The sequence below is a fragment of the Aulostomus chinensis genome, chromosome 16 (assembly GCF_037954235.1).
Source record: "Aulostomus chinensis isolate RoL2024-O1b breed Wild chromosome 16, RoL_Achi_v1.0, whole genome shotgun sequence".
NCBI classification, from domain to species: Eukaryota; Metazoa; Chordata; class Actinopteri; order Syngnathiformes; family Aulostomidae; genus Aulostomus; species Aulostomus chinensis.
Window position 1 is genome coordinate 17,993,073 of NC_141335.1, and position 11,179 is coordinate 18,004,251.

The 11,179-nt window shown below is 42.5% G+C and overlaps 1 protein-coding gene across 2 annotated transcripts; it reads right to left on the minus strand.

Annotated features, from left to right (window-relative positions):
* Positions 1 to 299: 299 nt before the first annotated feature.
* On the minus strand, positions 300 to 3,288 carry LOC147247719 (integrator complex subunit 12-like). Of its 2 annotated transcripts, XM_086180733.1 has the most exons (6): positions 3,179 to 3,288; positions 2,357 to 2,450; positions 2,050 to 2,150; positions 1,800 to 1,945; positions 1,543 to 1,686; positions 300 to 1,442 (listed from the first exon to the last, which is right to left on the minus strand). In XM_086180733.1, the coding sequence occupies exons 2-5, from the start codon at positions 2,423 to 2,425 to the stop codon at positions 1,580 to 1,582; spliced, it is 423 nt and encodes a 140-aa protein (XP_086036859.1). In that variant the 5' UTR covers positions 2,426 to 2,450; positions 3,179 to 3,288; the 3' UTR covers positions 300 to 1,442; positions 1,543 to 1,579. The 2 variants fall into 2 exon arrangements, with proteins under 2 accessions (XP_086036859.1, XP_086036858.1); XM_086180732.1 differs by having other exon boundaries at positions 300 to 1,686.
* Positions 3,289 to 11,179: the final 7,891 nt, after the last annotated feature.

The following is an 11,179-nucleotide window of genomic DNA, read 5'->3' on the forward strand; positions in this document are numbered from 1 at the left end:
GTGCCACCAGAGAACATACAGTACCTGTTGAGGAAACTGAACTCCTTCTCTGTCAGCAGCAAGATCCTTCTGACCTTTTTCTACCTTTAGAGGTGAGGAACAGTAATTACAATTACTGAACTAAAACTGTCAGGTTTAAATGTCAATGCCAAAATCAGCAGGACACCACAGGGAATCGAACCCCATCCCTGTAAACAAGGAGTACCATTACTAGTGTCTTTTGCTATTTGACATTATATGTCTTAAATTAAACCTGAAGTAGCAACAGCATGAGAGGCAGCATAATATATTATGTATTTAATTTGATCAAATGATAATTGTACCACTGGTGCTGTTTGAGTAAAAATTTTTTGTGATGTATTAATTGGTTAAGCATTGCGAGAACACGGGTCTATGAACTTAATACCGTGTCTTTAATGCTGCGCGACCAAACAAAGCAACAGTTTCTCTTTCCTAGAAATCACTCCATCATTGCTTTTAAGCAGCACTGATTTGCAGCACATAAGAAGCAGTGACTTCCAGTAGTTTAATGCTAGCATGGAGAAGCACTTGCTGTTATGCTAGCAAAGAGAAAACTGTCAGAGATTTCCCAGTATTTTTCATGAGAGACCAATCATTTAAGCAATAACATGTAAAGCCTGAAAGGCTTGAGTTTCAAGGGGTAGCACCAGACTTTGGAGGTTCAACACCAGTAAAAAAATTTGTAGTAAATTTAGCATAACACTTGACAAAGACAGTGTTTTGTAAAGGAATTCTTATTCTTTCCTTTTTATGACTTTATATTTAAGTTGCTATTGCACTTCAGTTGTAAAAATTATATTAACAGTATACATTTTGGAATGTTATTCATTCCAAGATTTGTGGTCTTTCACAAGTATGGCTGCCTCTCAAATTAGAAAATTAAAAAAGCTAAATGGCATTGAATCTCTCATGTGTTTGTTCTAGGAATGGATGAGTGAAGTGATCTAATCACATCAACGCAGGGTTAGTGGTTTACAGCTCTTAAAGATCAATACTTTTTATAGGCAGGAATACTCAGTTCAGGTATCAGAATTGAGAAGGAAAAATTTACACCCGAACATCCCTTCTTAAAATAACTCTTAGTTATAAACCTGATCTCTCAGTTAAGTGAATATCTGACAGGTTGGTGTCTGCCCCTGTCCCCCTTTAAAAATACAGGGACATACTTGATATGACAAGTGGACAAAGTTCATTTTAAAGTGATACATTCTTCCAATGGAGTAAAGTGCTACTTCGGCTCAGAAGAGCTGGAGAAGGACAGGTGAAGTTGGGCCTTCTAAAGCTAAACTAAAATCCAATCTAGTTTTACTTGGGATGGAAATATTTGAAAATATTCCCATGAGTGAAATGGAAGGGTGCCATAAAAACTTTTTTGGAGGCTAAGGAAACCAAATTCCAGCCTATTTTGGTTGCAGACATTCCTGAATAAAAATAGAGAAGCAGAGTGAGATGAGTCAAACACATACTTTCTTTGTTGAAGGACTATGAAGAATATTAATTAATGTATAAAACTGCACTTACTTCATTTGCTAGTAGTTACCATGTACCTGTGAACTTCTCAAGTGAGGTCCAGACTCTTAATGAAGTCTTCAAGGAAGTCATCGAAGTTGGTCTTTTTGTCATTGCTTCTATTTGTCAGGAGGTCGTTGGTTTCTCCCTGGTGGTCTGAGAAGGAAAGATAACTCTCATGATATGAAGACTGAATCAAAGACATTTAGACCTGGTTCTTGTTACTCAGAGGTGTCGATTTAGAATAGAACAGAAATGTCTAGCCATACCTTTCATCAGCGTGGTGCAGCAGGAGCAAATCCAACCAAGCCTTGAATCACTGACGTCCCCCGTCACCTGTGGCCTGTCACAGTCCTTGTGGAAAACATTAAGGCACTTCTGGCACTGAACCAGCTGCTGCTCCACTGTCATTATTCTAGGATGTTAATAAAACAGGACTTCAAAGTCAGACTGAATTATCCACAAACTTCTCGCAATCGAACATTTAATTCACTTCAGCTGCAAATAGTTAAGACATACCTGCAAACCTCACAAATCAGGTTCAGTTCCCTGATGAAGTCATCAAGAAACTTATCAAAATCTGTACATGGCAAGAGATCGTTGGTCGCCTGCCTGGTGGTCTGGGAACAAAAGATAACTCGCAATGAATTCAAGACAACTTGATTGTATAGTTGGGGATGTTAGGTTCTTTCTGACAGGACAGGAATCCCAAGAAAGACCCCAAACAAAACAAATATGGCTAATGTCACTGTAGTGAGTCAGAACTTCATTTAAATCCCACATTCAAAATTCATATCATCTAATTAAAAGATGCTAAGTCCCATACCTTTTTAGATGAGTCTGAGGCTGTCTTCACTGATGTAAATATGGGTCTCACAAGTCTGAAGCGCCCCATCTTTGTGTTTTGTACTTGTGTGAAGCTGAAATAGAGAGAAATCAATTTTACTACAATTTAAATATTTTCAAGAAACAAATATTTAGTTTGTTAGTGTTACAACCATCTAATCATTCAAAAATACTGATCACTTGTTTCAATTTTGAGATGCTGTTGTTGCATCATAAGAGACTGTACGACATGTTTTAAATGTTACATGCTTCATTTCTGCATGCTGTGTGCAAACATTTGTAAATAAGACAAGAAAGATGTTTAAATGAGGCAATCGGACACACAAATCTGTTGGCAGGTTGATGGGACAGGTCAAAAGACCACAAACTCTCACTCTGTTCTTACAGGCAGCAGTTGATGCAGCAGTTGATGTCGAAGTTCATTTGATACATTTAACCAAGTGTTTTCAATTAATATGCAGACTTTTCATATGTTATTAATCAAACAGGCAAAATAATCTTCAAGTGAAACCGATTGTCTGAATTAAAATAACACCTGAATTGCCTCAATTGTTCAGCTGAATTCATAAATCAACAGCTAATCCGTTAGCTTGAATGAGGCATTTCAGCATCATTTTTGAAGCCGTTTCGCCATAATTGCATTCCGTTATTTACACCTGTGGATAATTTTTTATGAAAATCTGTTCTATTCTCCCTGACAACTTGTTTTTGAATGGAAATAATGCGCACTAACAATGAATTAGTGAATTTCAGAAGCTCAGAAAGCTTCTAAGAAATGTAATTAAAACATGATAAATCTTACTTCTTCGACACTGAAGAGCGATGAAGTTTGCCTCCGAAGAGCTTTTCTTTCTTTGTCAAATGTCAAAATGCAAGAGCTTTGAGAAAAAGGTGTTTTCCTGCAGTCTCCTGCAAGCGAACTGCAAAAACTGAGTTTGCTCTTTAAATAAACTAGTTGAAGGTGACGTCACAATGACAAATGTTGCACCTGGAGACCAACATAACAACGAAGCCCGTCTACTGTGGAAGCCCACGAGGGACAAAACTAATAATAAAATGCGAATATAGAATATCGTTTACACTTAAACATCATGCATGTGTAATTATAGTTAAACTAAGACTGAAATGCAATAATTTAGTTTTCATTGTCATTTTAACATCTGCTATGGGTGACATTAGCCAAAATTACAATGAGGCTGTTTGAAATGTATTTTTCTAAGCGTTCAACTGCTCTGAGTGGACAATATTAAAATGAAAAAAATAAAATAGGGCCACCTAGTGTTTACATTTGTTTTCCCATCCATCCATCTATTTTCTTCCGCTTATTTCTGTTAAGGGTCGCGGGAAGGGAGGGGGGGGGGGGGGGACTGGAGCCTAACGACCTACCGCTACAGCCTACACCTACAAACTAAAAACGGCAGCACCATTCGGGCACCCTAGAAGACTGGTGGTGAAGCACGACCTCTGCTGGCAGAGCACAGATACCGCAAATAGGTAGACGGCACCAACGAAATCCCCCACCTGCTGGCCTGGTTGTTGTACTGCACTCCACTCTGAACGCACCGTTCACTTATTCTCTATTATTAAGCACATTAACGCACCTGTAAGTCATAACAATGACTATAAATGCAGTGGCATTAGCCGTGGCACATTTCCTGCCGAAAGCATAATGTCTGCTGCAGGGAAGTTTCTTGTGTCAGGGAGGACTGCACGGCAATGCCGGGCCAGGGCCTGCAGACGGCTCCTGTTTCAGGGTTTATTTAATTTCTTTACAGAGGTAAGCTGAAATGCAACATTTGAGAGCTTTAAAGTCCTCCTGTTATATCTGTCCTTTCACTGGTATATTTTTGTGGTTTGTGTACACACCTACAGAGATACACTGACACTGCAGTCACTAATCAGTGCTATTTGTCATACATACCTGTAATACAGCCTATCCATGTTTCTTGTTGACCCAAGGGAGTAAAAAAGAAATCCTATGTAGTTTTTAGGTTGTGTTGGCACATCTGAGGTTTGGCACCTGCAAATCAGATGTTGTAATCAAAATAGCCTAGAGCACAGCCGACATAATGACTTTACAACATTCACTCAATATAATGACATTATTCCTTTCCGCTGACTGCGCTGGATTCAGTCACCTTGCTGGTTGTCCAGCTTTTGGGACAGTAGCCGGGGCAATTGTTGGCTGCCGTGTGCGTATGAAACTACCATCAACAGGACTACTTGAACCGCAAGCTCTTCTTCTCCATCCAGGTCCAGGCCATCTGCGACCACCAGGGGAGGTTCTTGGATGTTTGTGTGGGCTTCCCTGGGTCTGCACATGATGCCCGTGTGCTGCAGAACAGCCTGGTCTATTACAGGCAGCTGTACCCTCAGGAGGGCTGGTGCATTCTGGGGGATGGAGGTCTACCCCTGCTTGGCAGCACCCATCTGCCACCTGACGCCTTACCGGGAGCCTGTGGCCAACCCGGTGCAGGCCTGGTTCAACACCATGCACGGGAAGGCCAGGAACATAATTGAGCGAGCATTTGGAATGCTGAAGGCCCGTTTTCAGTCCATCTTCCTCAGGGCCCTTGAGGTGAAGCCAGCGTTTGCATCAGAGGTGGTCACCTGTTGCGCCATCCTCCACAACATCTGCATGGACAACAGTGACCTCTTTGAGGCTGATCCTCCCCCTGAGGAAGATGGACCGCCACCCTGTACTGATGCGGCGTCAGGGGAGAACCTGCGGGACAGACTGGCTGCAGCAGTTTCTGCCCCAGTCGTTGGAGTGGCTGTCCTGCAGGATCATGACTATTGTTGATATTGTCCTTTGTTCAATGTCTTTTGACCAGTCATGGGTTACGTTGAGGTCGAGGGCAGCAGTTACAGTAGCAAGAGAGAGATGCTAGAGGCGAAGATTGGGGTTCAGGTTCACTGGGTCATCCATTAACTGCCGAATGTTGGGCATGGTGGTGTTCAGCTTGCCATTTTTTTGGATTGAATTCTTTGTGGTTTTCATTTTAGTTTGTTTTTGTAATGAATAAACTGAAGTAAAATTGTATCTGACAGTAGTGGGATTCTTTCTCACGCATGTTTCCTAACAAGGTTCTAATGTTGAGTTCCTTTCTTGGCATTACACAAACTCTTCAGAGAATCTCAGTTCCAAAAGTATACGCAAGTTTATTCAGGTTAAAGGTAAACTGCTGGCATCGCTGGACTGGAGCCAGTAACAATGAGCAAAGATGCATGGAGACGTAAAAATGCGTCCGTTCACATCATCTTGGTGGCCTTGGCCTGCCCTGTACATTTGCATTTGACATTTGTATAAGCATGTTTAATTTTGCCATGATCATTAGACTGCTTACTCTCTTCACTCTTTACATGCTCCCATTAGGTGACATAATCCGGAAGCACTCGATCAACTTCCACTGTTATGCAGATGACACACAACTTTACTTGTCGATGGAGCCAGACGACACAAGCCAGTTTACTCATCTGCAAGACTGCCTGAAAGACATTAAATCCTGGATGTCTTCTAACTTCTTAATGCTCAATTCATATAAAACTGAGGTAATCATTTTTGGACCTAAACACCACAGGGACACACTCTTGAATCGGATCTCTACTCTAGATGGCATCACCCTAACTTCGAGTACAACTGCAAGGAACCTTGGGGTCATTTTTGACCAGGACCTTTCCTTCAGCTCCCACATAAAGCATGTGACTAGGACCGCCTTCTTCCATCTGCGAAGTATCGCTAAGATTAGGAATATCCTTTCCCAGAGTGATGCTGAAAAACTGGTACATGCATTTATCACTTCTCGGCTGGACTACTGCAACTCTCTCTTGTCAGGATGTCCTAAATACTCTCTAAAGAGTCTCCAGCTGGTCCAGAACGCTGCAGCGAGGGTTTTGACGGGAGTTAAGAAGAGAGAACACATCTCTCCCACTTTAGCTTCTCTCCACTGGCTTCCTGTAGGATCTAGAATCGACTTCAAAGTCCTTCTGCTAACTTATAAGGCTCTCAATGATAAAGCTCCATCCTATTTGAAAGAGCTCATTAGTCCCTACTGTCCGACCAGAGCACTCCGCTCCCAGAATGCAGGTCTTTTAGAGACTCCCAGTATCAATACAAACAGACTGGGAGGTAGAGCTTTTAGTTACCGGGCTCCTTTACTGTGGAACCAGCTCTCTCCATGGGTCAGAGAGGCAGACACTTTAACTACGTTTAAGTCTAGGCTTAAGACCTTCCTCTATGACAGAGCCTTCAGTTAGGACTGGTTCAGGTAGCTCTGAACCATTGATAGCTATGCTGCTACAGGCTTAGACTGCTGGGGGACACATCAGGTTACATGGAGCCCTTCCCTCCTCTCCTCTCCTTTCCCCCTCTCTCCTCCTCTCCTCCCTGCACATTTTTGGATCTGTCATTACCACTACTTGTTGCACTTTGTAGTTTGGCCTTGGTGTCTCGCAGTCTCTCTGTGTTTCCACAGATCCACCAGAGCCCCAACCGCCGCCTGCATCGCCCCCCCCCCCTCTTATTCCCAACTGTTACACCGGCCTGCGCTCCCCTTCCATGAACAAGTCTGCCATCCAGTCCCCCATCAAGCTGGCTTGCTCTCCCTGCCTCCCCTACCAGAAGCTTCCTTCTTCAGCTGTTATTAACATTTCCGTGTTTCCCACATTTTGTATTGTAAACTGTTTTCTTGTCTGTAACAACATCTACTGCACGTCTGTCCGTCCTGGGTGAGGGATCCCTCCTCTGTTGCTCACCCTGAGGTTTCTCAGATTTTTCCCTGTTAAAAGGGTTTTCTATGGAGTTTTTCCTCAGTCGATGTGAGGGTCTAAGGGCAGAGGATGTTGTTATGATGCCATGTGAAGCCCTTTGAGACAAACTGTTTGTGAAAACGGGCTATACAAATAAAATTGACTAGCCTTGCCTTGCCTGATGCATGAAAGTAAAATTGATATATTTAACATAACTTCACGAATCTTCCATATAGCACTTTTGTCAGCACTAGTGCAAGAGTTATAAAGTGAAAAACATGAAAATCTGGACTCAAAAAGGCGTGTATGTAAAGGACACATGCTCAGCAACAGGGGTAGAAAACAGGTCAGAGGTCAATGGAACATCAGGTGTGTAGCGACTTGATAAGCTGAGGACGATGATGATGTATCTTTAGAATATTAACACAGTTGTTATTTGGGGCACCACTCGTTGTAATTTAGTTTCGTCCAATGAGAAAGATCAGTCTCATATTAAAGCTTATCAATGAGTTCTTTGCGGATCAGTGGCTTGCATACAAATATAAAAACGAGTTGGGACATTGCTTCGAGTTTTATACAGGTTTTAGTACAAAAAGGAAAACATGTAAAACAGAATAACAGTTAAAGCAAAGCAATTAAGGCACATATGGAGGATCGGACATGAATGATAAGATTTATCTGAGACTTAAGTGGACGGCAAAGGTAGCAGGTAAAAAGGTGTGCGGTATGAACGATAGTGACCTACAAATAAAAAAAAACTATTGGATAGACGTTGGGCAGAGTCTGAGGAGTCAGGCGGAGTTGGCAGTGAGAGAGAGAGAGAGAGAGAGAGGCCTGAACAGATGCAGCACTGATCTTTGTGAAAAGCAACGGAACCGTCTTACATTCTCAGCTGGATTGCTCCCGTAGGTACCTCTCCAACGAACTGGTGGGAAGACTACCTCCAAAGCCTCCGCTTTGATGACCGTGGCTCCCTCTGGGATTCGCTGGATGGAGAAGGGATCCGCATTGGTTCGCTACCGTCTGGTGTCAGGCTGCTGGTTGGCTCGATGCGATGCTCTTCTCACGCAGAAGATGGCTTCTCGCCGCTAGTCGGGATGGAGATGAGAGGCTCACGGGAGGTCAACAGTATAGTGACCGTGATGAGTTACAAAATTAGAAAATCAAGAATTTAACTGCTACGCAGAACGATGCGTTCACGAGCTCAAAAATGAGAGGCACGTTCATCTTCGTGTACCAAAAAAGCTTTACTAAAAGAAAAGTTGTTGCAAGAAAAGAAGTTCTGTATGAAGCTAAAAAAAAAAGAAAGAAAGAAAAACACAATAGGCCGGGTCTTCGCCTGAAGTACCTTCACGCTCAGGCACTAACAAAACAAAATAAAAATCAAGCAGAATAGAAAAAGAAAGGGGGGAGACGGACCAGCCGCTCGGGGAGCCCGTGCGCTGAAGAGTGCCCCCGAGTCCCGACGCAACTCAACTCCACTCATCTCATCTCCAAGACCATCCAAATCCTGAACTCTCCCTGTCCTGAACAAAGACTAAGACTGTTGTCACGAATGTTGTAGTGAACTGGTCTGCCTGGGGCGAGTGACCTTTGACCTGTGTGAGGCTGTTGGCCAATCAGCACACTTTGCCTTGTAGACTATCTCTCGGGCATTAACTTGTCAAGCAATTCCATGCCCTGCAGATCGATCATCGAGACAAGTCAGAGTCATGAACATACCAGCAAAAGAAAATAAAGTGCTTATCAACTACAGACAGTGAAGATTCTTATCATGTCCATACACACAAGTGTGTGTGCATATGTACAGTATATGACTATGTGAGTGTATTTGGGTGTGAGTGCGTGTGTGTATAGGTGTGTGTGATTGAAGTTATGCAAGAAATTCTGTTAGAGGTTTCAGTTACAAGGTGGCATCACTTAATACAGAGTCCAGGTTTCATGTATGAAGGTTGATAGATTCCTACTGTTGTACTTCATTTACTGTGACACAGAACTTCTCGATCATATGAACATTCTAATTGACGTAAGCAATTACATTACATTACACATTATCACGGGCCTGATGGGCGTTTTTTTTTTGTGCAATTGAGTTCGATGCGAAAATAAGTTTTTTTATTTGTAATATTTTGAACATCAAGATTTTTCATTATAGTAGACCACAACAACATGTCAGAAATAAGAATATAAACAATATAAAATATATTTTTAAAAAAGCATCAACATTTTTGAGTGTGCCAGCTGCCTAAGCGGGTGGCACTGGCACACCTGTGGCTACGCCACTGCTTTGGACGGTGGGAAGAAGCCTGATTACCCGGAGAGAAGCCACGCAGGCACGGAGATGAATGCAAACTCCACTCAGAAAGATCCCACACCCAAGGCAGGACTCCAAACTAGAATCTTCTTGCTGTGAGGTGACAGTGCAAACCACTGCACAATCGTGCCACCCATTTGTTTTCCTCATGGACTTTTTTTGTGATGGGGTTAAAATGAAAATGTCATTGTATAATAAACTGAAAATTAAAACGATAATGGAATTACAAATAGGCTTTTCAAAGATTGGGACGCTCCCTAAGTGGACAGTATGCAAATGTGAATTACAATTTTAAAATTAAAATGAAATATCATCTGATCAGTATTATTTTCAATAAAAGAAAGTAAAATTTAGTACACAATTAAATTCAATTGTGATGTTATATTAATTTGTGTTAATGCAAACAGCATTTGCCTTATTTACAAAGTGTTTAACTGCGTCAATTGAGAAAATATATTTAAATGAGAAAAATTGCATATTGCACAGACATTGTCCTTCTATCATTGTCTCTGTGGGACGAAATGAAAAAGAAAAGGCCAAACGGCGCTCCAAAGGGATTACAATGGATTTTGCATTTAGTTTTTAGTGCTGCTAATGTGTTGCTCTGCTGAGCAAACGTAATAGGGTCTTCACCTGAAGTACCTTCAGACTCAGGCCCTAATTATGGAAGATACCACAGGATTATTCCAAGACCCAGGTCAGATCAGCTCTTAACCTAAGAGACCCCTAACAACCTCCACCCAGTGGTCCTCACCTCCTATATGATGAAAGCTAAGGAGAGGGTCATTAAACAGCACATGCTCTCTTGGACAGGCTCACAGCTTGACCTCCTACAATTTGCATAGCAGACAGGAAGAGGCGTCAGCGACGCTAAAGCCTTCATCACTGATCCCATCCACAAACACTTGGAGCTTCCCAACAGCTTGGCCAGGCTTCTTTGCACAGGCTTCTCTGCTTTTTACACCCTGCAGCCACACATCCTGGCAGAGAGTCTCCACCTAAACTTCAACCTGGACGACCAGCTCATTCTCTGGATCCTGGACTTCCTCACCAACAGAATACAGAGTCTGGATCAACAACAACCTGTCCAAACTACTTGCCACCTCTCCAGGCTCCCCACAGGACATCACAACCCGATTTTCATCTGGTCAAGTTTGTCGAAAACACAGTCCTCCTGTCCCTCCAGTCTGGCTCCACCTTAAACCATGGACCTACCCTGCAGCAGTTTGTTGAGTGGTGTGACACCTCCCGGCTGGAGCTGAACATCAACAAGACCAAGGAGATGGTGGTGACTTTCTCAGGAAGACAGAGGGAGATGGCTGCTGTCGTCTCCACCATTATCCATGGGTCATTGGTGGAGACTGAAGAAGTACAAATATCAGGGGACCATCTTCGATGAACACCAGAGACTCTCCTCTAACACAGAGTTGATCCTGAAGAAGTGCCACCAGAGAACATACAGTACCTGTTGAGGAAACTGAACTCCTTCTCTGTCAGCAGCAAGATCCTTCTGACCTTTTTCTACCTTTAGAGGTGAGGAACAGTAATTACAATTACTGAACTAAAACTGTCAGGTTTAAATGTCAATGCCAAAATCAGCAGGACACCACAGGGAATCGAACCCCATCCCTGTAAACAAGGAGTACCATTACTAGTGTCTTTTGCTATTTGACATTATATGTCTTAAATTAAACCTGAAGTAGCAACAGCATGAGAGGCAGCATAATATATTATGTATTT

What these genes read in the sequence shown, in the direction of transcription:
- LOC147247719 (XM_086180733.1), bottom strand. Translation starts at nt 2,425, where the DNA reads ATGGGGCGCTTCAGACTTGTGAGACCCATATTTACATCAGTGAAGACA. An exon ending in CCTCAGACTCATCTAAAAAG is followed by an intron (nt 2,151 to 2,356) that starts GTATGGGACTTA and finishes TTTTGTTCCCAG; the next exon opens with ACCACCAGGCAGGCGACCAA. An exon ending in CTGCACCACGCTGATGAAAG is followed by an intron (nt 1,687 to 1,799) that starts GTATGGCTAGAC and finishes TTTCCTTCTCAG; the next exon opens with ACCACCAGGGAGAAACCAAC.